This window comes from Pelobates fuscus, chromosome 1 (genome assembly GCF_036172605.1).
Source record: "Pelobates fuscus isolate aPelFus1 chromosome 1, aPelFus1.pri, whole genome shotgun sequence".
NCBI classification, from domain to species: Eukaryota; Metazoa; Chordata; class Amphibia; order Anura; family Pelobatidae; genus Pelobates; species Pelobates fuscus.
In genome coordinates this window covers 214,324,092-214,350,997 of record NC_086317.1, presented here as the reverse complement: position 1 = coordinate 214,350,997, position 26,906 = coordinate 214,324,092, and the positions used below count along the sequence as shown (strand labels likewise).

Here is a 26,906-nt window from a genome sequence, read left to right as displayed (position 1 = left end):
CAGCATTAAAAAAAACTTCAATTTCCTCCCAACCAATGGACTAGTACCTCTCATTTCTTCCCAACACAACGACATTAGGACATAGATTCTAAACTCTTCTTAATACACAGGAACTGGAGCATAAAGCTTTCATCTTCTTTTAATAAGACGTTATTACACCCGCATAGACAACTCACACCTCCTCCCAATACCCAGACGAAAAGCAACATGCTGTTCATATCCAACTAAGCATGTTTACATTTACCTTCCACGTCTTGCTCAGTGACATTAAGTTACATCACATTCCAATGCTGACCACAACATAAAAATCAGAGCTACATCTGTTAATTTCAGAGCTATTTTCTCTCGTGTGTTATGCGTATTTGGATTTTGTATAAACGCACATTCCTCTTTAAGTATACATATATACACACACACACACACACATATATATATATATATATATATATATATATATATATATATATATATATATATATATATACACACCCTGTGCTATCACATAAAGACAACAGAACAAAAATGCCATTTGCTTCAATCTCCTTTTTATAACACAAACCTGAGAGGGAGAGGAAACTCGAAAGCTTGTTTTTTTAAGTTTTATGTTGGTCCAATAAAAAAGGTATCATTGCATACTGCAATACTCTGGTATTTTGGCATCTTGTCTACTGGACTAATACGGCTATTCCAATCTTAATTATACATCTTTCACAATATCCCCCTCCTCCCTGCAAAACCAAACACTCGAGAAAAGACTCTTCAAGGAATATATGATATTGAAGTAACTTGGAAAGAAAACTTATCTGAACTTTAAGTAAGAAAACATCACTTCCTGAATTTTCCCATGTGGCAAAATTTAATGTGCATGTGGAATGTTCTCTTTTTATCCCCAGGGGAAATTCAGGAATGAAATTTAAAGAACCAGTGTTCCCACACTGCCGGGGAACAAGAAGAAAAACAGATGTTTTTAAATGAAGGGGGCCAGAGAAGCAAAATGTGTGCATGTGTTAACCGCTTGTAGACACCAGGCTTAGAGTCTATGGCATTCCACATAAGACTAAAGGAAAAAGATTAGAATTGTTGTCTGCTATTTAAATACTCAGCTTTTCATTTTTATACAAAGACCAATTAAAAATGTATTTTGCTCACATGAAATAGAGTCCGAACTGCAGATGTATTAAGAACACAAGTACACATTAAAACATAGCACACGGAGCATAGTAATGATTTTTTTCCTATCTCTGCATCTTGCTGAACATAAAAATACCAAATGGAATAATCAGAAGCCATTGAAAGGCTGCCGAATACCTCACTCCTAAGTTTAATAAAAATAAATGCAGTACTGAAAGAAATGCACATAAAATATATTTTAAAATGCTTTCAAATATATCACAAAAAAACAACATTGTGTTGCGGATACAAAGTCCACCATGTTAAAAGAGGGGACCTTCAAATAGTCTACTATAATTAAAAAAAAAAAACGTAATCTCCCCAAAACTCCATGGAGGACCCATGGAGATATATTCCTCCTCTGAAAATTGGATAGAGGTCCCTTAGACTTGCTGTTTAACAGGCAAACTGATTGAGTAGCTTACTCTTCCTACTATTTATGTTAGGTTGAAAGGTAATGTGATACTACACCACTCTACGCCTGGCATGGAGGGTGATGTGTATATGGTGACCAACTCTTAAAAGGGACAAGGAATATACAGCACCCTGATTTCAAGATGCCAGAAGATTTATTTACAAATCCAACCTAATATCTCCCCTCACCCCCAACCCAACAGGGAATACTTAGAATGTCTATACCGATCCTCTTACGATTATTAGGCTTGACTTAATATTAAGCAATAAAAATAGGGGAGAAACTATGCTATTGTTACAAAATCCAGCTTTTTATTGAGGATGTTGACACCCCCATCTTTTTTAATGAAAATATACTCAAATACAAATAAATAAAAAAAACAGTGCCTTGTACAAGCATTAAAAAAGAGCCATGACACCAAATGTAAAAAAATAAAATAACTAACAAGAAAGATCTACTTAGAAGGCAGGCGCATTAATGTGACCTTACCTCTGAACTGCCAAACAATCAGAAAATAGCACTGAGCTAACTGTATAGACCTAAGTCATGTCCCTCACAAGTTTCAATGTATTTGTATATATACTGACATCTATAGGAAACCTAACTGAACAACCCCATGTATTTGTTATTCAGGAAAGATCTTCAATATAAGGCATCCTACGGGATACTCCAACGTGTATTCATTATTTTTTAATGCATGGGTGTCTTTGTGGTTTAAAAAACAAAAAAACATCCAATAATTTTGTCATATGTCATTATGTTTTCTTCATCACTTAACCAAATGCATTCCTAACTATTTCAGCAAAACCCAGCATGTTTACATTCATTTCCGATGACTTGATCAGTGACATTAAGTTACATCACATTCCAAAGCTAAACCACAACATCGAATTTAGAGCTACATCTCTTAATTTCAGAGCTATTTTCTCTCATGTGTGTTATGCGTATTTGGATTTCGTATAAACATACATCAGTAACCAACCATAGCAAACATACAGAATTGAACATCCTATTCATGTTCAGCAACTTGTATTATAACAGATGTTCTGGTTATAAAAATATAGCAATCCAATGTTGTCTGTCTCATAAAAAGGCTCCATGGCACATCAGTTTTGGTACCTATGCGTATTGGGAGTATAGATGCATGTGTGCCTTTTTGCACGTAAATATAATCTTCTGGGATATAGAACATATAACTTCTGGGACATGGGACCAGCAAGGTTCATTTCTGTGCCTAAGAAAGGCAATTGCCTGACACCTCCATTCCAGCTACCACTGGACAAATTAAAGCAGAATCTAAGCTGAACAACTTAAACACCCATGTCCTAATATTATTAATCACCACTTGCTGTCTGTCATAATATCAGATTAGGCACTGAGCTTTATATCCAAATATCATACCAATATACAAGGTTGTTATATCCCACAGTTCTGTCTGGGGTCCACAGTGCCAGTCCTTTTATAGCCAGAATACCATGGCTATGCACTAATCTCCTGGTCAGTTTGTGACTTCTTTATTTGGGTTTTAGCACCAACATCACGTAAGCAATGCTTCAAATAGTTATTCAGTAGTAGTGTACGCGACCTATAGTGCCAGCACCTGTGCCCAAAATATCAGGCTGACCATTGCGCCATATTTCTCGGATTATCCTCTCTCTCTCCTCCAACCTTTGAGCTCTCTCCAGTTCTTCTGCTGATGTGAACACATTAATTGTTAATGTTCCATCCACTGAAGACTGGTTTCCCAAAGATGTTTCCGTCACTGGATTCAGGATGAACGTTTCCTCATTGTCATCACTCTCTGGATCTTCTTCGTCCCTGGTTAGAGAGAGAGGCTCCTTCACACAGTCCTTGGGAGGAGTTTTCTTTGGTTTGGATGGTATGCTGGGAGTTCGAGGCTTGCAGGAAATACGGATTACTAACAGACAGAGTGTTAATATCAGCCCAAAGCAGACACCGAGCACAAAGTAAAGACCAAATGACTCTGGATTATCTAAAATTAGAAATAGAAAGAAACATATTTAATGTTATATATATACATATATATATATATTATTACACAATTGTTCTATTATATATATTACACAATTACACTGATGGAGTATTCAATTACAGTTTGTAATATTAAGCAATACATATTCCAGGTAGTGCTTCCAATTTAATTTATTTTTAGATTTGGTGCCATGACAGACTCCCTGAGTTAAGGACCACAGCCATCCACATACAGGTACGCCATTACCATTACCCATTTTTGCACAAGAAGCATATCATATGTAAAAGAGTCTCTATACAGCCCCCTAGCAGCTCTATACAGCCTCTATACAGCCCCCTAGCACCATCCCACTCTATACAGCCCCCTAGCACCATCCCACAGCAAATAGTCAGCCCTGGGTCTACCTCATCTTCAGATTTATTTAACCCCTTAAGGACACATGACATGTGTGACATGTCATGATTCCCTTTTATTCCAGAAGTTTGGTCCTTAAGGGGTTAAGGACCAAACTTCTGGAATAAAAGGGAATCATGATATGTCACACATGCCATGTGTCCTTAAGAGGTTAAAGCATAACATACCAGTTTTTACTACTTGGATAAATGTGTTTGTGTAGCATCAGCTGACACTCTCAGTCAATGAATTCTATCCAAAGACAAGCAGAACTGAAGTCACTAATGCAGAAGTTTGATTGCTTACCGTGGGAACAAGGTAACTCCTCGTGCCACAACCACTACAGAGAGCTGTAGAGGTGATGGTGCTTAGACTGACCTCTAAGCAGTTAAGTTTCTTGTGTAGTGTATCAAATTATGTTAGAATTCACATATATTCGAGTACTTTGATAAAGCAAGAAGCTGTATAATCCACAAAATTGACGACATATTTTGTGTATGCAATATATTTGACATTTGTATTTGTGTGAGAGTAAACCAGCCGCACAATATACAGATATTCACAGATAAGACACTGTTTTGATGTAAATCAAGCATGTCAAACTCGCGGCCCACAATTAATATTTTTGCGGCCCGCGAGTTTGACATGCTTAGCAGAGTAGGCACCTGCTCTCCCCACATTGCAGGTGCTTACTCTGCTCATTTACCTGGCTGGGGGAGAGGTCTCTGGCGGCAGCGAGGGAGCTCAGTGTTCCTGCTTCTCACTGCTCTCTCGCGCGCTGTCTGAAGTGAAGCCAGGTGCCGGAATATGACGTCATATTCCGGCACCCGGCATCAGTAGACCACACGCGGGGGAGCAATGAGGAGCAAGAAGACTGAGCTCCCAAGAGAAGATCAGGGAGAGGTCCCACACCAGCTCGCAAAGGTGAGGAGCGATGAATACAATGATGTGAGTGTGTTCAAAAATGTTGAACTGTGTGTGTGTGTGAGACTGTCCAGTGTGTGAGACTGTCACTGTGTGTGTGTGAGACTGTCACTCTGTGTGTGTGTGCAAGAATGTTGAAGTGTGTGTGAGACTGTCACTCTGTGTGTGTGTGCAAGAATGTTGAAGTGTGTGTGAGACTGTCACTCTGTGTGTCTGTCACTCTGTGTGTGTGTCTGTCACTGTGTGTGTGACTGTCACTGTGTGTGTGAATCTGTCTGTCTGTGCGTGCGTGTGTGTGTGTGACTGTCACTGTGTGTGCCTGTCACTGTGTGTTTGTGTGTGACTGTCACTGTGTGTGTGACTGTCTGTGTATGTGTGTGTGTGTGTGTCTATCCGTGTGTGTTGGTCAGTGTTGCGATGGCCGCGGCTGAACAGTTGAGAACCTGGTGGGGCACGCAACGCCATATTCTGATGTGACGTTAACGTGCTCCATCTTCACAGGTTTTCAAGGAGTAGCAGGAGGATCCGTTTGGCACAGGATGCGGACGGCGCCATTGGGGGTATACCAGAGGCTGGACTCCAGAGTCGCATACTGGCAGCGGCAATGTGAGTGGAGTCTGCTTGTTGGCTAATATTGTTTTTTTTTTTTTTAAACAAGGGCTGGGGTTTACTAGAGGCGGGTGCTGGGGTTTACTAGACGGGGTGCTGGGATTTAGTATGGATGGGGTGCTGGGATTTAGTATAGAGGGGGTGCTGGGATTTAGTACAGAGGGAGGGCTGTGAATTAGTACAGGGGGTGGAGTGGGATGCTGTTTTTTTTTTTATACTGTACTTTTTAAAACAATCTTACGTTTCTATGAAAATTTAAGGTTTGTTTTTCTTTGCGGCCCACATAAACTTAAACCTTGTTTATGTGGCCCGTGCTAGCCTTTGAGTTTGACATGCTTGATGTAAAAAATTATCTCCCCTACCAGAATACAAGTACATCTGCCGACCACAGACTGAAACAGAACTATGAAAGTTGCACTGCAATAATATCTGCAGGGACCACACTTTTAGAGACAACATTAGTTTATATCACATCTATAACACTCTCAACAGTTTTAAGATAATAAAACTATTCTCTAAGCCAGTATTCTTGTAAATATTGTAATTCCTTATGTCCATTTTTTAAATCTATTCTGAGCATTACAGCATATAATATAAATCACCCTAACAGAGAAGTATTTGCGTATAATGCCATATATTATATGATTACGAGTTTATAATAGATAAAACATGTACACTTGTAGATGTTCTACATACCCCTTATGTGAGCATATGCAGCAATGCTGTTACTCAGGAATTCCATCTCTTTCTTCTGACTTTCCATTGCTCTGAATTGTGATCTAGTACAAGAGACGATAATTAATATGCATAATGCTACTAAAACATGAAGTAACAATATTACTACCCATTATGCTGAAAATACAAATTATACGATTAGGCCAATTTGTAAAGCATTAATATTGTGTTTTCTACAAAAACAAAGCACACATAGAACACGGGGGTTGTGTATAAAGGGTTTATATGTGGAAAAAGTTCTAAAAGAGCAGCCATTGCAGTAGAAACCAATGGAAACAGTGGCGTACATACCTGGTTCGCAAGGGTCGCGGCTGCGACTGGGCCCGGCCCACCAGAGGGCCGGACGCCCTGCGACCCGGTATGCACGCCAGTGTGGCCAGCCTCTTCTCCTGGGGGGACAAGGAGCTGAAGTCATATTCCGGCTCCAGCATCAGTAAGAGGTGCACGAGGGAGCTGGGCAGAGAGCGCTCAGGGGAGAGTGCTCCCTCGCGCGCCCGCCAGCCAGCCAGACAGCCAGCCCACCCGGTGACCGGCCGCCCAGCAGCACCACTGGACCCCAGGGAATCCCCTCAGCTCTCCCAAAGGTAAGGAGGCTGGGGGATTAAATTAAAAATAAAAAAAAACATGTGTATGTGTGTTAGTGTGTGTGTGTGTGTGTCTGCTAGTGAGTGTCATTGAGTGTGTTAGTTTTTGTGTGTGTGTGTTACTTTGTGTGTCTGTAATGGAGTGTGTGTCTGCTAGTGAGTGTCAGTGTGTGTGTTAGTTTGTGTGTCAGTGAGTGTGTGTGTGTCAGTGAGTGTTACTGTGTGTGTCTGTTAGTGAGTCTGTTTGATGTCTGTTAGTGAGTGTGTGTTTGTCAGTGAGAGTGTATGTTTTGTGAGTGTATATGTGCCTGTCTGTCAGTGAGTATGTATGTATGTCGCTGAGTGTGTATCTGTCAGTAAATGTGTGTGTCTGTTAGCTAGTGTGTATGCATCTGTTTGTGAGAGTGTGTGTGTTTAAAACCCCTTCAGCACTTACCTTTCTCCAGCGCCGGACTCCCTTGGTACTGGGGATCCCTCCGCCCCAAACCGCCTCTCAGCTCCGAATGCGCATGCGCGGCAAGTGCCGCGCGCGCTTTCAAACTGCCCATAGGAAAGCATTACTCAATGCTTTCCTATGGACATCCAGCGTCTTCTCACTGTGATTTTCACAGTGAGAATTGCGGAAGCGCCTCTAGCGGCTGTCAGTCAGACAGCCACTAGAGGCTGGAATAACCCTCATTGAAACATAGCAGTTTCTCTGAAACTGCTATGTTTTCAGCTGCAGGGTTAAAACTAGAGGGAGCCGGCACCCAGACCACTTCATTGAGCTGATGTAATCTGGGTGTCTGTAAGTGGTCATTTAAGTGTGTGTACATCTGCATGCACTGGCGTACATACCGCGGTCGCAGCCCTGCGACCCCTGCGACCAGGTGCCCGCCGCCATGTGTTGCGGCCCCGGGGGGGGGACCCACGGATCAATTTTCGCACCGGGGCCCATGTGTCGTGTGTACGCCACTGAATGGAGAGCTATTTCAGTACAACAAAGTTGTAGTCCTAACATGATAGTTCCCTCTGGTCTCCTCTGCCTTTGGCTCCCCCTTGCAGTACATAAAGGTTAAAAAATTCTTTTTTTTACTTACCTGATCCCAACACTGATCTCCCTCGGTGCTCCACCTCCTCTGACATAATTATAATTTGACGGGGGGACCTAATGCGCATCCATGGTGAGTTCCTCAAGCGCATTAGGCCCTCCCCATAGGAAATCATTGTCAATACTTTTTCTTGTTTAAAAAGAACACTCCGTGCACCATAACCGCTACAGCTTGCTCCCCCCTAATTGTAAGGAGTAAAACCGTTTTTTAACGGTTTGAGTTCTTACCTGGGATCTGCCGTGCACTGCTCCCTATCTCCACTGCCAACACTGGAGAACCAGAAGTTCCTAAGCAAGAACTTACATTATAACTTAAGAGCTAAACCCTAGACTTTGCTCATTGGCTGAGAACATCAGCTGATCCCTCTTAGACAAGTGGTTTTTCTTTTTGTTATTTTATAGTTTTTCGTGTAATTTGGAAAAAAAATGTGCAACCTACAATGGCGCTAATAAGGTGCTGCCAATCCCTCAAGAGGAATCAATCACCCAATTCCACCAAATAAACACAAGTACAAAACACAGAACAGTGAGTGGCACATTCTACACGCAATTCTACAAAATAAAATAAAATGTTTACACCCCAATCAGGTTTCATTCCACAAATAAACTTGGCATAGGGTAGTACAGTCAGAAAATAGTAATTGAAGTTTTTCATGCCACTGGTTCAAGTTTTCAAGGTCATTTGAATTGCTATGTCTACACTATTGAAGCAGGACAAGAAATCCTTGCTTTATAACTGTTTTCTCATGGTGAATTGTTTAGTGATAAAATGTCAAGACATATCATTACTTAATATTACATTTTAACAGTTTATTTATTATGTAAGGGGATTTACTTTTGTAACTTGGATGCATTTTAATGAACACAAAATCAGTCAATTAATCTGTTTAGTTGCAAAAGATTGAAATGTCAGGAACAGGATGGATCAGTAAAATATGGCAGACCAAGAATCAGGGATCAGCGGTATAAATAGTACAGACTCTGCGTATCAATATTAATGCAATATTGAATTGCTAGGATTCTGCTCTATGGATATTGCTGCTGCCCAGGAGCAGTGGGAGATTAATTAAATGCAGGCTCATTTTGTGTGTTTGCCATTGAAAACAGCTGACGTGGAGAATTTTCCTGAGTTAGGTAATTTGGCCTACAATTTTCTATACACTTTGAATTCACTTTACAATCCATAAAAATCACACTTTAGTTAAAGGGGCACTCCAGGCACTGAAACAACTTAATCTAAATTAAGTTGTTATGGTGCTACAAGATCCCTGGAGGCATGCTTACCTCAAGAGTTTAAACCGTTCTCAAATGGTATAACCCCAAAGTTGCCTCCAGCAGTTATGTGAACTCCCCCCAGGCATCATTCTGCTTTAGAATTTTCAAATACAGGAAGTGCGGAGTGTCACTGGGCAGGCGCTCCACTGATTGGAGTGGTCAGCTGACGCTCTTAGCCAATCAGTGACTCTCCATTCACAAAAAACTGGCTTGGAAACAAATGTACCCTTTTCAAGCCAGTTTAGTGAATGGAGTGTCACTGATTGACTGAGTGTCAGCTGACTGCTCTCAGCCAATAAGCAGCTCCCCTGCCCGGTGGCACTCCACACTACCTTAACATGAAAATTCTGAAGCCGAATGCTGTCTGCAGGGAGTGGACATCACTGCTGGAAAATGGTTTAACCCCTTAAGGTAAGCATGCCTCCAGGGGCCTCCTGGTACCATATCAACTTTATTGATATGAAGTTGTTTTGGTGCCTGGAGTGTTCCTTTGTTCCCACTCTATGTGGTAATCCATTTCACTTTTGACATTACTTTCTAATTCACCTGCAACATTAGTAAACTGCAAAGTGATGACAGAATAAAGAGCACTATATTTGGATTTAGAGCGGGTTTTTTCCACAAATGGAAAAAATGGCTGACTGGAAATTATGGAGGAAATTCTTATCAGCCATCAAACAGTTGCTTGCAGACTGACTAATAGTTATAACTCTGCATCTGTGTTGCTCTCTCACATCCCCCATCAGTGACCTGATTTCCTGCGTGGCCTAAAATACATCCATGTAACTTCCTTCCTAAATGCAAGACATTCACAGACACTCCCCATCAGCCATGCTGCTCCCCCACCTCGGAAGTTCACACACATCTGATCAGGTGATAGCTTATCATTGATATATATTGTATCCACTATTCTGGTACCAGTTAAGACCACTTGTGCTTAGAATACTATGTGGCTATGATTAATAGCAATGTCATCACAATATAGAGGAAGGAGCATTTACAACTACTATTGCTTTGTTGATCTCCAATTCTAAATACAATCCTGCAGCTATATACTATGTGAAAAGTGAGGTGATACAGTAACAGATGGATGTTTTTGTTGTGACCCACCCTAACTTTATAGCCAGCTAAGTGTAATATCAATTAAAATAAATATAAACACATTTAGCTTTCAACGATAACTCTTTAAAAATAAGGAGCTATAAAAAGCATCAATGCAGTATTATGTAAGCAATGTTTTGCTTTTAACCCAGCTCTATGATGTTATTTGTTGGCACTTTACTTCAATGAACCTATCAGTCACCTTTTTTAACCATGGAGAAGAATGGTTTATTTCCTCAGTTTAAGTAGCCCAGATTGTCCCAAAACAGGTTAGATTCTAGGAGTTCCTCTACTGTGTGTCACTGTGTGAGCATAATACCAATAATTCTATGGCTGGACCCAAGGTTAACAAACTTAATGTCTTTCTAGGAGTAAGACCAAAATGTTGGAGGCTGACTGTGGCAGAGTATAAGAATCAATTTATATCTAGTCAATCCCTATGGTATGCATATAATACCCACTCTTATACACAAACATCAATACTTGCATCTCATCAATCAATACTTAATCTCCATAGCCCTGGTGCGTGCACAATGAATTCTGGAGACAAAATGATCAAAAAATTATATTAATAAATAAATAAAATATAGACTTATTCCACAGTCCAGTCCCCTAAACTCCCGTTCAATTTATCTACCAAAAGTTTATCCAGATATGCTAGAGTATACAACAAAGTATTTCCATTTTTAAAGCACTGATGACATAACAGAACTGTGGACAAATCTGGGATTTAATTCCTAGTCATACCGGTAAATGAGCTAGAGAGTATGATCCCCCCTCACAAGAACAGTGGGATTTATTCAATAAAAAGGCAATTGTGGAGAAGTGAAACGGTAATAAGAGTTGGTGAATTTAGAAGTAAGACTTTGTGCAATTCCCTTGTCAGTTCTTTGTTTACTAAACAAACCTCATAGTGTCTTCAATATAAAGCTATAATTGTATGCACCTAGAGGATGCATAGTACTTCGTATTGACTACGTAGTACTGACATTTTCTATGATGATCCAGTCAGTCTGTTTCAGATGTGACCTTTTGTTCTATCTGTCTAAATATACCTATCAAAGGAACACCCTAAAGGTCAACCCCCCTGCCCTCCCCTATGCAATAAATGCAAAAAAAAATGAACGACAAATTTGAGATGTATATATATGTATATATATATGTTTATTACTTGCATTTATAGGGGAACATATTCTGCAGTGCTATACAATTAGGAAAAAGACAATATATACAGACCAATACACAATATAAAGTGGGCCCTGCCTATGTACGGAGATCTAGCCCCTTTTATACATAGTACTTTGCTATATAGCCCATGAGCTTACAATCTAAAGGTTAAAGTGTGGAGAAAAGGTAAAAGGTAGAATTTGGAGGTGATGGCAGAGAGAATTAATAGTACAATTGCAGTAACTGGTAACATGTAAAGGGAATGAGGAGGTGATTGACTGTGATATCAAACATCTGAAAAAGCATGCTATGACATTTGAAGAAGGAACCATGGTAGATGGGTGGTTAGTGCTTAGTGGAAACAAAGTGGATACAGTGTAAGCAGGAGCAGTTGTCAGATTCCTTCGTAACCAAGAAGAGGCTCCACCAATTAGGAGTCTCTCACTCTAATATCATTTTTATTTCTGATACCATAAGCTCTGGTAAATAGGGGCTAATTGTATATGTAGTTTAGTTCCAGTAATACTTCCACTCTTCACAGGATATGGGGCTCACACAGTATTGAGGATATATTTACCTGCAGATATCTCTATAGCTGTCAATATCTGATGCTTACAGCCATGGCTCTGTGGAGAAAGAAATGTGTCAGGCAGCAGCTTTCCAGCCCGTGGACGCTGCATGCACAACTTGTACGGATCGTGGGCGGCAAAGAATGAAAAAAAATCCTTCCTTGACATCACTGATCCAGACGGCAATCTTATAGTTGTAGTCATTTCTAGAAAATGTTGCACAGGTGCTCAAGGTTCTTTGAAAGAACCTTTAATACACTACTTTTACAACTTTCCAATCTAATTTTTCACATCTCCCCCCTACACAATGTTATCATTCAGAATTGACTGCAGTTTGCAAATTATGTATAACTTTTTACATTTCATGTTGAGTACCTCTCACTTCATGTGAGACGGAAACATACAGAGAGCACTGAGCTAACTTAATATTTTCCAAGCCACTCATATATTCCATGTGTCCACCAAAATTAAAGAGGACCTGTTACGTTCTAACTTTGAGCACAGCAAAATAGCTAACTAAATGTTAGTTATTGATAGGACTTAAAGTTTTAATTATAAAGTTCAGCACACGTAAGTAAGTTTTTTTGCTTACCTCCGCTGCTCTATTCAGCCCAATAAACACTGCAAAAGTGCACTGAAGGAAAAGGGAACTGTCACATCTCCAGAAGTGAGAGTTCCTCTTTAAGCTTCCATTCACATTAAAGAAAAAACTCATGAGTTAGTAGAGGAAAACGTTCTGCACATGAATTTACCAAAGCATACTGCATCGAGCTAAAAACTCGTGAGGCAGGTGAGGCATTAAGCAACACAGGGAAGTAAAGCAGGCCACAGAACTCAGGTGGTTGTAACTATATTAGAACACATATACCAATATTATTAAAGGGACACTATAAGAACCAAAACAACTTAAGCTTAATGAGATGCTTTTGATGTATAGACCTGCAGTCTCACTGCTCAATTCTCTACCATTTAGGACTTGAATCACATTGTTTATGCAGTCCTAGCCACACTTCCTGCATGTGACCTACACAGTCCTGTAAAGAGAGATCTAATGTTTACATTTCCTTTATGGCAAAGTGTGTTATTTAGAATTTCTTATCTCTTGCTCTGTTAACAGCCTACTAGAGCCCACTGGAGCCTTCTATGTATAAATAGAAGTTCAATTGACAGAACAGGAGATAAAACCTCTAAAATAAACACACTGGTCTGTCAGAGCTTATTGTAAATTAAACCACTTTTCACGTGTCACAACCCGGGGAAGTTATGGCTAAGGTTGCATAAACAGAAACAAAAGTGCATTAACTTCTACATGGCAGAGAATTGAGAAGTGATACATGCATACACACACCATCACACATGCATATATGCACACACTAACCTTTATACCTGTATTCACACTCAATCTATATGCACATATACACTCCCATATTCTTATGTATGGATGCATACATAGGAAGTATAAGCAGCAGGCCTGCCATTTATTCAAAGAAGTGGAGGATCTGTGCATGGTTTAATATGAGGCATTAATTCCCAGAATTACCCTAGCAGGGGTAGGCAACCTTCGACACTCCAGATGTTGAGACTACATCTTACATAATGTTTCAACATCTGGAGTGCCAAAGGTTGCCTATTGCTAACTTAGCAAGTCCACCAAAAGCATCTAACTTAAACTGTAGCTCAGCAGTCCTAGGCAGATTCTCAGTCGACAGAACTCTACAGATATAACTCTTGAGATTCCCTAGTCAACAAAAGACTCCAATTAAATGCTAATGACCAGAGCACAAATCAATTTTGTTGGGCACTGTTTTTCTGGTGTACTCAGCAGCAAAAATCTGTAGCAGATGTGTTTAGCTTTTCCATATGTATGTTTCATTTTGAACTCATGAGGATCCTACTGAGTTCACTTATAGAGTCCAACAGTAGTGTCTCAAAATCCTTTCTAGCTAGTAAGCAACTTGATCAAGTTTATGATTTTAACCTGTCATTTATCAACTTTGCCATTAGCTCAGGGCAACATGAAGCTTACTGAACAGTACCTTTGTTTCTGCAACCAGTGACCGTATGTACAGCCCAACAGAAATCTAGAAATCAAAACACAAGGGTCATTAAACAGTGAATTACAGTGAGTTGACAACCCATCTGGCTGTCATATTTTTTATTCATTCTATTTTTTAATTTATTTTTTGCTACTTAGATATTTTGTCCTAAATTTGCAAACAGCTCTGCCAGTATGTCTGCATTACCTCATAGTCATAACATATTCAGCATTTCCTGAATCTGCTTCACAGTCCATTAGTTGCAGACATTCAACTAAACTCAAAGACATGGTTTTCACCAACCTCTGTAGATATAGAAAATAAATCTGGCAGAGCCTGTAACAATACATAACTATAAGAGTGTTAAGGGTTTTATTAACTAAGCAGTTATTTGTGGATATATATAGTAAGTTTGTTTTCAAAAATAAGCTGCTTCAACCTGCATTTTAATTAAAAGTCAGTTGTCAGCTCAAGTTAACTCAGTTTTCAATAAACAGACTTCTTTGTTTAGCAATTACAAAAACAGAAATGCAAAAAGCAGATTTTATCAAGCACTGCCATTGATATTCAAAATCTATTTTCTTACGCAGGAAGCCTCCTCAAAAGCCAATAGAAATACCACCCAATCATAAACTCATAAAAACATACAAAGCAATTATTAAAAAATGATGACTTATAGGATATTTGAGACGAAGAAACAGACAAGTTGGATGGATGGATGGATAGATGGAAGGACAGATAAGATTAATTTAAAAGGTCAGTCTAGCTGAAATGTAAAAAAAAAAATTCATGCATCAAATAGATGATTTAAAAAGGCCGTAAGTAAATAAAAATGCATGTCTTGTTAAGTGTTGCTCTATGCACTACATAGTGGGCCTGCTCCACACCAGGATGAGATGCTCCATTCATATCACACCTAGTTCTCTATTTATACATACTTGGATTGCATTGTTTAGTAAACAATATTACATTAAAACACATTAAAGGAACACATTAATGTATGCATTGATTCCTAGAAATGGAATGTTCTTGTTTTATTTTCAATTTAGGACTCTGCTCCACCTCTAGAAGATCATCACTGGTAATGAGCTCCCAGCCACTCCAATGCTTCTCATAAACACAGGGCACAGGGCATCCATCATCTCAATCTCAATCCATGAGTCCTCACGTCCGCTTTGGGCGAGCGTTTAAAGTACATGAGGAAGGCAAGTTTTGCAAAGGGGATTTATAAAAATGTTGATTTCTCTTGAGATTGGCACTTTTAGAAAGTTAGACAAACAGGGCATGCTGTTAACCCTTAAATCATTTCAACAAGCTAAAGTCCTTTAGGGATTTGGAGTGTCCCTTTAACATAAGTGAAGCATGCAGATATCAAAGGCACATATCTAGAATTATAACAACTGTCAATTAAACACCAGAGTCTATGACATAAATGTATAAAGCATGAGCATTCGGCTAATGTCCTGAAGCTTTTGTTTGACTATATTCCCATAATTCTCCACTATATAGGTAATGTAGATGTAATCTACAATTGAATCAATCAATAAACACAATATGGACTGTGCTGCACTGCGCATAATCTAGATTTCTGCAGTGTCAAAGACAAAACACATTAGCCCCTTTGTGGATTAAAGTACATTATTGGGTTGACAGTAACAGGGTACCCTTATTGCTGATTACACAGTGATAATGATAATATACTCATAAGGACTGCATATATCACCCTGGATATTGTATGCCCACAATGCCATATAGGTTTAAAGTTCAAGTCCCACAAATTATAATAGACCAAAGTTCATAAGACAAGTGTTTATACATCAACATACTGATTTAGTATAAAATCAATAATGTTATGAGCACCTTTTGCTTTATGGATCAGGGTTGGCAGGAAAATATGTCCATATATTGACAGTTGGACATTTATATATATATATATATATATATATATATATATCAACTACACACACCTCCTCTTTGCAGTCACCTTACTTTTTGTAATTAGCTATTGTTTTGATTACATGGATCTATAGTTCTGCATGTTACCCAATGGTGGTAGATGCTGACTTTTTTTTAGGTTTTTTTAATGTGCAATCTTTGTTTTAATGTGATCAAAGAAACACACTAAGTTTTGTTAATAAATATAAACGTGTTTAGCAGGTTCTGTATTGGGCGACAACAACAAAGTCCTTTCACTCTCTGCAGTTGTCTGAACATTTTGGGTGGACATATGTTGAGTCCAATACATTGACAGCTGGGAGGGTCCCAGTTTTTCTCTTCTTGGCACAACACAGCTGCTTACTGCCAGTGACCAGGTGCTGGAAAACACTCCAATGCCAATGGCTACACAGCAAAATCCAAGTGCAACCATGTACACAAAGCCCCATACATAGCACGCATAAAAAGTAAGCCTTTATATGGCATTTGCTTCCCAATGTAGCAACAGTGTGAGTGGAGAAAAAAATGATGGAGAGAGGAATTATGATGTGTATAGAAAAAAAAAATAACAATTGGAAACTATGGAGCTTATGTATAAAGAGACATTCTGGAGCAAAGTTTGTAAAGTGCATCAGGGAATAGGAACATTACATTGATATTCATGGCTTTTGCTGCCAATTTAGAACTTTGCCCTAGAAATGATTTTCATAAATAACTACTAAAGTTATCTGCCAAGTATATTTCACAATTATGTGTATTACTAAATACACCCAAAATCCTTAAAGGGACACTAAAGTCACCCAGGCGGCTTCATGTCAATGAAGTGGTGCTATCCTTTTTAACCCTGCAATGTAAAACATTACAATTTTATAGAAAGTGCAATGTTTACATTGCAGGGTTAAATCTACCTCTTATAGCCGTCTTCCTGCAAAACTAACATAAAGTAAAACTGGGTAAGCTCATAGGAAACCATTGAATAACAATGCTTTCCTATGACAAAGCTTGGATCCGCATCCCCAATTCGGAACAATGCTTGAGAGGGTCACACGAAGTAGAGGTGTGCAGCTCCGGGGAAGCCTTGGCGCTGGAAAAAGGTGTGCAAATCTCAGTTTCTTAATTTTTATTTTAAAATGAGGGGGATGGGCTCTATAGGACTAGGGTTGCGGAATATAGGAATATAAGTTTTTATTCCTAACATACAGTGTTCCTTTAAAATACTATATAGCTCCTAGTAATTAAACACATTTGAAGTGTGATGTTTCCAATGATTCCATAGCTAAATTCAAAGCACTGTGTCCTCCAAGATCACAGCACACACCAAATTACAGAATACAAGCAGGACATAACTGAAGCACAAATAATGCATGTATACTTAAACTAGCATCTTGATAGAATAGATTTAGAAAACTACAGATTTTGTTACCATTGTTTGCGAAGTGACAACTTATTCCTAACTATAAGGGGTGGGGGGATTAGTTAATAGAACAGGAAATGTATATAACTGGCAAAGGCCTTGCAAAATTTTTGTTTAAAATGTATTTTCAGTTTTGGATCCTTTGGCCTTATATTAATAAACATTGTACTGATCACACAAAGTGATGGCTCACACACACATAATCAACTAATTAAAGCAATCATATTTTGTGTCCCAGGGCTGAATCCGACATAGGTTACATCTGTCGCTGGTAATTGCATGCACATAACTTGCAATACAAAAACTGCCGATAAAGCTGTGTTACATTTTAACACGTCATTTTACAACACAGACAAGGTTTGCATAAAGAGTAATCCTGGTTCCTGTGCTGCCGATGAAGAGGTTAATCAGATAGAAAGTGTTTAAAGCCTTCAAAAGGGAATGCTGTGTAGGACGATGAAATCATTTACTAGAAGTTTATTTAATGCTCGAGTTTAGAAAAACTTTGCCTTTTGAATCGCTAAACAGATTCTCCCCCTCTCTTCCTCTCTGCTCTCCACACACTTACCGTCCCAAACTTTACTTTCAAAGTCCACAGGAAGAACTTCTGCCTATAGTCTGTAGTTGCTGTATATGTTGCTTGCTGTGCAGCTATCCAGTGCTGCTCTGTGTGTTGTGTGCTATGTGGAGATAAAGGGACAATGTGATCTTGTGCAGAGATATGATGTCATGGAGTGTGATGTGTGGTTGTGTAGAGTTGTCCCTGTGTGTCAGTAGTTGTTGCAGTGACCTGCATCGTTGTGTGTAGTGTACAGCCCTTACTGTGCAGTACCAGAGCCCTCCTCCTCTGTCACCCTCCCCAGTTTTCTAGTCCTCCCTCTGTCCAGATGTAATTTGTTTAGCCACAATCTACAGCTCTACTTTCAGGAACTACATTAACATAGTCTGATAGCCAGCCAGCCAGCAGGCAAACTGATTGACCCTTTCTAGCCACAAACCACATCCTAGGGAATGTACTAACATATTATTAACCCCAAACCTACATAAACAATGCACAGCACTGCAGAATATAATGGAGCTTTAAAGTACTAGTTATACTCAAAAAACAAACATATTACAAAAACAAAAAAGAACATACATGTTGTAGATATGGAAACAGCCATCTAGTAAGTAAGAAACTTGGATTTACACAAAATTCATATGGCAACAGTCATGATGTCGGTGATACAATAGTTGGGTTCTGCCCAAGAATGGGGTTTAAAAGTTGAAGGTATTATATGGCACTGTGTAGTATGTTGTTGTTTATGAATAAAAGTTCTAAATAATAAAGTGTGTACTTCAACATTTATCCCTAATCAATGTCTTAAGTTAATAGTTGTGGATATGGTGTAGCAACCTACATACATTTGTGATCTGTGTATATTACATTAAATATGACAGATTCCGGACTATTTTTCTCACGTAATTTTTTTTTTTTTTTTTTAAATACTTTTTTTAAATACTTTTTTTAATTTTTGAATGAAGCATTTGACAGATACATGGTGCATATCAGAACTTGCCAGAATCATATAATTTCACACAAGTTTCTTGGTAGTACCACATTGCGCAATTCACATTTCTCAGTTATTGCTTGGCTTTTCATTTTGTCCAAATGCATTAATTATATTTTTAAAAACATTTTAACACAACTACTACTGTAGTCCGAAGACTATGTAACCAAACTTTCAAACATATCGGTAGAGAGGGATGACAGAATAGAGAGAGAGAGAAAAGAAGAAAGAGAAGAAAGAGAGTTTACCAGGTTGGAGGGTTTCGGTGACATATAACGTGGTGTAGCTCGGTCCCAAGCTATATGGGGCTTTGTCGGGGGCGATCCATTGTGGTGTGGAGGCTGCGATAGTTGTTGTCTGTCTGTGCTAGAGGTCCATGTTTCCCACATTTTTTCAAAACGCGTCATAGACCCTCGCACTGTCAGGCTGTCAGACTGTCCATAAAGTATACATCTAGCTAGGACGGTCCTCATAGGAGTTACCTCTACTTTCAGCCATGCTTGGGCTAGTGCTCTCCTAGCCGCTAATGTTACTTTGTGGATACGTTTTTGCTCTCTTTTGGTCCAGTCCTCTAGGGGCCTGTTTAGTAGATATGTCCAGGGGTTTAAGTCTGGGGCTCTATGGAGGATGTGTGCGATTACGTTTTGTAGCTCTTTCCAGAAGGTCGGTACGTGCCTTTGAGGCCGCATCCCCTCCAGCAGTCATCGGTGGGTATTTTTCCCATTTGGCGCAGTTTTACTGGTGTGGTGTACCACCTGAACATGGTTTTGTATGCTCGGTTTTGCATGCTCGTTCTTGGAGAGACACACATATGGATACTGAGTTGTTTGCTTCCCTAATCTCCCTCCATTCCACTCCTTCCAGTACTTCTCCCAGTTCCCTCTCCCATGTGTCTGCATATGTAAGTGTGCCCCATTCTTCAGTTTCTGAGCTAATGTGAGCGTATAGTGTCGAGATAAGACCTGGTTGTATGGATTCCCTCAGGCACATCTTCTCAAAGAAGGACATATGTCCTGTGGCTGCTGTTTGTATGTGTGGATGTTTCATAAAGTCTTTGATTTTTAGATAGCGGAAGAACTCCACTGGGGTGAGGTGTGTTGTCTGTTTTAGGTGTTCAAATGTGATTAGTGTGTTATTCTTAAACATATGGCATATACACTGTAGCCCTGCCTTTTCTAGATTTGTGAAGTCCCTTGGTGTCATTCCTGGGGGAAAGGCTCTGTTTCTCAACAGTGGGGTCAGTAGTGATGGATTGGATGCTAATTTAAATTTTGGGGCCGTGGCGCCCCATATCCTTGGGAATTATGTATCGTCGGGCAGGTTGTGCGTAGGATAGGTCTGTTCCCTTTTGGTACCCAAATGTGATATTGCAGCAAATCCGCTCCCGTCAGTGAGGATTCCAGGTCTACCCATCTCCTTTCCTCTAGTGGGGCGTGCCACATCGCCACTTGTGAGAGTTGGGCTGCTATATAATAAAAGTAGAGGTGTGGCAGGCCTAGACCTCCCCTTTGTTTCTGCCTGAAAAGGATACTTCTCGATATTCTGTGCCATCTGTTTTGCCATATAAAGTTTCCTATTGCTTGTTGTAATGGTACTAGGTTGGGTTTGGTGATTTTGATGGGCACGGCCTGAAAAAGAAACAGTATGCGGGGCAGTATGTTCATTTTTACCGCGTGGATGTGCCCTATCCAAGAAATAGGCTTGTCTAGCCATTTTTCCATGTCTGAGGTGAGTGTTTTCATTAACGGGGTATAGTTTAAGTGGTATAGTTTGGCCGGATCGTCCGGCAGTGCCGTTGCCTAGGTTGAAGGGTTGGGGCCATGTGCCAGCGATCTTCACTTGGGCTGTGACGTTACTATACAGTAATTTTATCGAAGGTGATGTATTTGTCCGGGAAACCCGTGAACTTCAGTAAGCTAAAAAGGTAGGGCCATTCAACTCTATCGAACACCTTCTCAGCGTCGATTGATACTACTAAGGTGGGTGATTTGGCTGCCTGTTGTCACCATATTATGTCAATGTTTCTTCTGGTCTTTTCGAAGAGTTGGCGGTCAGGGATAAACCCTACTTGATCCGGGTGGATTAATGTCTTCAAGTTAGGATTGAGGCGGTCTGCTAATATTTTCACTAGGATTTTAATATCTTGATTGATGAGGGAGATGGGCCTGTAGTTTGTTGGTTGCGTATAGTCCCTGCCAGGTATTGGGAGAAGGGTTATGTTTGCTAATGACATCTCTTTTTCGGGAATGCTGCCAGCCATAAACTCGTTAAATAGTTTTGCTAGCGTGGGTGAAAGTTCTTCCCGGAAAGTTTTATAATATCATCCGTCGAATCCGTCCGGGCCTGGTGCTTTGTGGCTTTTAAGGCCTGCTATGGCCTTGTCTACTTCTTCGCTGGTAATGCATTCGTTTAACTGTTGTGCTGCGTCTGCTGATAATTTTGGCAGGTCCAGATCCCGTAGGAAGGTTTGCATTTTATCCTGTGCTGCTGCTAGCTGCTCGCCGTACTTGGGCGTGTGGTTATATAGTGTTCTGTAATATTCCGTGAAGATTTGTGCGATGCCGGTTGGGGTGTTTTTTAAAGTGCCGTCTTTGTGTTTGAGTGCTCCAATGTGGGTTTGTCTTTGTCTCGGTCGTAGTGTTCTGGCCAGTAAGGTGTCCGTCTTGTTCGCTTTTTCATAATAGGTCCTCCTGGACCATGTGATATCCCTAAAAGGAGTTCCGTAATTGATCTCCTTGTGTACCTGAGCTGGTCGAAAAGTTGAGGTGTGGGTGCTGTCTTATGTTTCAGTTCTACTCACCGCAGTAGTTCCAGTAATTGTTGCAGTCGCTGTGCTTTTTATTTCTTCTTTCTAGTGGCTAACTTTATACATGTGCAACTTATCACTGCTTTATGCACTGCCCATACGGTCCCTAATGATACGTCCTCTGTCATGTTTTCGTGGAAGTAGTCTCTGATATCCTTCCTAATCGCTTCTTGTGTCTGTTGGTCCCTTAGCAAGGTGGGGTTCAGTCTCTAGTTCCACGGCGCGGCGGTGCCAAGGTTCCCTAGTGTCACTGAGACGTCTGCGTGGTCCGACCACGTAATGGATCCTATCTTCGAGTCCGTCACTCTGGCTATTCCAGTATTGTTAACAAGAAAGTAGTCAATTCTTGAATACGTCCCGTGCGGAGCTGAGTAAAACGTATAATCAAGCGTGTTCGGGTGTTGTGCTCGTCAGATGTCCACTAGGCCGGTGGCTTGGATAAAGTCATGTAGTGCCTTGTCTTGCCCTCCCTTTCCCTCGGATCTTGGTTGTCACGTCTTAGTGCTCCTGTCTACGGACGGACACGTCACTGAGTTGAAGTCGCCCCCTACGAGTATTATGCCCTGTGGCAGAGCTTCTATCTTAGCCATCAAGGTCTCCCAGAAATCACTGTCTGGGGTGTTTGGGGCGTATATGTTAAGCATGTGGATGCTGTGAGAGTGAATGGACCCTGATAGGATGATATATCTCCCCTCGGGGTCTGTGTCTGTACTGGAGATGATTACAGGGCATGTGTTACGTATGAGTATAGCTACCCCACTCTTTTTCCAGAGTGATCTAGCTTTGTGTGATATGGAGTAGGTGCGGTTACTCACTGTGAAAGTCGTGGTTTTCGATATGTTTTTCCCATGAAGAAAGGCAATGTCTGCCCCCATCCTCTTCACTTCCCTGAGCATCATCCATCTTTTTTGGGGGGCGTTTAGGTCCTTGACGTTAATAGATATCACCTTCAAAGCCAGTTTTTCCTTTGGTGCATTAGCGTTATCAGAAGCTTCGAGCGCCCCACTGGTCGCGTCCTGTGTTGTCCTCCGCCCCCTGGAAACCCAGTGCAAAGTGAGGATAGAGTATATATAGATAGAGAGAAGAGAAAGTGTAGAATATTGAGATATAAGGTTATTTCTGGTATTATTAATCGCCAGAGGTAAGTGGGGTGTGGTTCCCGGCCTCATCTTCCCTGAAAGCGGGGAGATGAGCTATAAGTATAGGTATCCGGGTGTGACTCCACCGTTCTTAACTCACATACATATTTACTGAACTTAGAACAAAATCATAGGCTATACCCTTGGTCTCGTACTCCCTCTTCGCCGAGACGCCCTTGTATTCCTTGGGGGCTCCTGGGCCGGTTCCCTTGTGTCTGTCACAAATGTCTGTTGGGTCGGGGGGAATAAGAGGGGGCGGCATGACAGCCCTTGAGTTGTGCGCTGGATCATAATCTGTCTCCCGTGTGGTTGGAGTCGGAGTCTAAGTTTGTAGTTGGGGGTCTAGAGTGAGAGGTGGGTAGCGGCATCTCCCCCGTCCTCCCGTCAGTTCTCCCCCCATAACGACAAACAGCCCCTCTATATGCCCATTATTTCCCCCCCCCCTTCTCCCACCCGACCCCGAATGTGGCCCTCCCCCACCCCAGCATGAAGCCCTCTTTGGTGTGTACAATTGAAACAGTTGCACTTCGTTAACCATTACAACATCATAACATATATAACTACAGTGGATGGCTGGTTAGCAGGCCTCGCTAGAGTTTTACTAATGCAGAGTCTCAGGAGTGTAATCTTGTGGATCGTGTTGCCCGTTACTCATCAAACGGGCTTATCGGTCACAGTCTGCCCCCGTGAGGTGTAGGACCGGGTCAGTGTTACTGGCAAAGCCTGTTGCAGGGGCCCTGATGTGGAGGTCCCTCAATGCCATCGTAGCAATCAGGCCAGTTTCATATGGAGGGGACCCTTGTGTGTATTAGGGTGTGGCGGTGCGTCTTGCCTGCTATCAGCTAGGCCTGTGTAAGCCAATGTGTGCGGTAAATAGCATAATGTCCCCAGTCCTGTTCTTTACCTCCACCCAATCTTCGTTGTCCCCCTTAATCCTGAGTGCAGTGCGGGGGAAGGCAGTCCCTGGTCCGTTGGTTGCAGGCCTTAACTGAAAGTGATAATTCAAGGCTCTGGTCCCTCACCCCCGACCCCCCACCCCAGATGCTTGGTGGTCCTTCCTGTTGTGGTAGGTGAGTGGGCCTCGGGTTTCCCCATCTTGGTTTCCCAAGTACCTTATTCATCCGATGACAGACACTCCCGTGGCAGGCTTTGCTGGTACCCAGGCTTGTGAGGTAGGTTGCTGGATTTTCTCCTGGTTGCAGGACGTGTGGTCTGCCATTCTGGAACGCGAGTAATTTGAAGGGGTATCCCCATGCATATCGGATCCCCTGCTCCCTTAGGCTTCCACTCCTGTCTCCGTTGTAATGTAGTCGGGCCAAATCTTGGTATAGGGAGAGTACCATGCCTTGAAACAATATCGGGCCCTCTCTTCCTTTCTTCAGCAGGGCTTCTTTAGTCTGAAAGTGTAGAAAGCGAATCACTACATCTATGGGTATATTCATGTCCGCTCGCCGTGTGCGAAGGGCCCGGTAGGCACGTTCAATATGCCAGAGATGATCTGGTAGGTCCGGTAGCAGGGGTTTCAATATTAGTGTCACCAGCTCTTCCATGGGGCCTTCTCCTGGTTTTTCTGGCAGGCCTCGTAATCTTATATTGTTGCGGCGAGACCTATTCGCCATGTCTTCAATGGCTAGTTCCGCGGTGATCAGTCTTTCTGTTAGGGAGTTCACATGTGCGATGGCGGTTTTATGTGCCACTGTCGTGGTCTCAAGGCGTTGTTCCAGCCTCGTGGTGCGGTCACCGATTGATTGGATTTCCCTGCGCAGGACTTGAGTGGAGCGCTCAATCTCCCCTGCCAGATATGTTTTAACCTCTGTGAGCCTGGTAAGGATTTGTGTTGTGTCCGGGGCTTGTACTGCTTTCCAGGGCATTGGCGCGGATTTTGCTGGAGAGGTTGAGGTCCCTGTGCCTGTGTCGCCGCCATCTTGCGGGCCTGTAGCTCCCTGGCGGGGTGTGGCAAAATACTCTACTACGGAGGCTCCTGTTTCTGAAGGTGTCTTGGGGGATTTCTTTGCAGGTCGTTTATCCATTTTGTCGGGTATTTCAGCGAGTTCAGCATGTAATTTGTTTGCAATTGGTTAATAATGCACATTAAGGCTTGATTTGCTCTCCCTGCCTACACACAGGCCCATATTATGCAATAAAAAAAAACCAAAAAAACAGGGGTCTAGTCTCAGAAGAGATGACCACATTTCAGAAAGTGGTTAAAGGGACACTATAGTCACCAGAACAAAAACAGTTAATTGTATTTGTATTTAGAAACATAGAAACATAGAATGTGACGGCAGATAAGAACCATTCGGCCCATCTAGTCTGCCCAGTTTTCTAAATACTTTCATTAGTCCCTGGCCTTATCTTATAGTTAGGATAGCCTTATGCCTATCCCACGCATGCTTAAACTCCTTTACTGTGTTAACCTCTACCACTTCAGCTGGAAGGCTATTCCATGCATCCACTACCCTCTCAGTAAAGTAATACTTCCTGATATTATTTTTAAACCTTTGTCCCTCTAATTTAAGACTATGTCCTCTTGTTGTGGTAGTTTTTCTTCTTTTAAATATAGTCTCCTCCTTTACTGTGTTGATTCCCTTTATGTATTTAAATGTTTCTATCATATCCCCCCTGTCTCGTCTTTCCTCCATGCTATACATGTTAAGATCCTTTAACCTTTCCTGGTAAGTTTTATCCTGCAATCCATGAACCAGTTTAGTAGCCCTTCTTTGAACTCTCTCTAAGGTATCAATATCCTTCTGAAGATAGGGTCTCCAGTACTGTGTACAGTACTCCAAGTGAGGTCTCACCAGTGTTCTGTACAATGGCATGAGCACTTCCCTCTTTCTACTGCTAATACCTCTCCCTATACAACCAAGCATTCTGCTAGCATTTCCTGCTGCTCTATTACATTGTCTGCCTACCTTTAAGTCATCAGAAATAATCACCCCTAAATCCCTTTCCTCAGATGTTGAGGTTAGGACTCTATCAAATATTCTGTACTCTGCCCTTGGGTTTTTACGTCCAAGATGCATTATCTTGCACTTATCCACATTAAATGTCAGTTGCCACAACTCTGACCATTTTTCTAGTCTATCTAAATCATTTTCCATTTGGCTTATCCCTCCTGGAACATCAACCCTGTTACATATCTTAGTATCATCCGCAAAAAGACACACCTTACCATCAAGACCTTCTGCAATATCACTAATAAAAATATTAAAGAGAATGGGTACAAGTACAGATCCCTGAGGTACCCCACTGGTGACAAGCCCAAGCTTCGAATATACTCCATTGACTACAACCCTCTGTTGCCTGTCACTCAGCCACTGCCTTACCCATTCAACAATATTGGAATCCAAACTCAAAGATTGTAGTTTGTTGATAAGCCTTCTATGTGCAACAGTGTCAAAAGCCTTACTGAAATCGAGGTAAGCAATGTCTACTGCACCACCCTGATCTATAATTTTAGTTACCCAATCAAAAAAATCAATAAGATTAGTTTGGCATGATCTCCCTGAAGTAAACCCATGTTGTCTCTGATCTTGAAATCCATGTGTTTTTAGATGTTCAACAATCCTATCCTTTAACATGGTTTCCATCACTTTCCCCACTACTGAAGTTAGGCTTACTGGCCTATAGTTGCCCGACTCCTCCCTATTACCTTTCTTGTGAATGGGCACAACATTCGCTAACTTCCAATCTTCTGGGACTACTCCTGTTATCAATGATTGGTTAAATAAATCTGTTAATGGTTTTGCTAGTACACCACTAAGCTCTTTTAATAGCTTTGGGTGTATTCCATCAGGTCCCATTGACTTATTTGTCTTTACTTTTGACAGTTGAAATAGAACCTCTTCCTCTGTAAACTCACGTGTAATAAATGACTCATTTATCCTTTTTCTTAACTGAGGTCCCTTTCCTTCATTTTCATCTGTAAATACCGAACAAAAATATTCATTGAGGCAGTCAGCTAGACCTTTATCCTCATCTACATACCTTCCTTCTTT

At 41.1% G+C, this 26,906-nt stretch overlaps 1 protein-coding gene across 1 annotated transcript; it reads right to left on the bottom strand.

Moving 5' to 3' along the window:
* Window positions 1-1,305: 1,305 nt before the first annotated feature.
* On the bottom strand, window positions 1,306-18,241 carry EVA1B (eva-1 homolog B). The gene is made up of 3 exons (XM_063454624.1): window positions 17,979-18,241; window positions 6,201-6,283; window positions 1,306-3,578 (listed from the first exon to the last, which is right to left on the bottom strand). The coding sequence occupies exons 2-3, from the start codon at window positions 6,265-6,267 to the stop codon at window positions 3,151-3,153; spliced, it is 495 nt and encodes a 164-aa protein (XP_063310694.1). The 5' UTR covers window positions 6,268-6,283; window positions 17,979-18,241; the 3' UTR covers window positions 1,306-3,150.
* Between the last annotated feature and the right edge of the window lie 8,665 nt (window positions 18,242-26,906).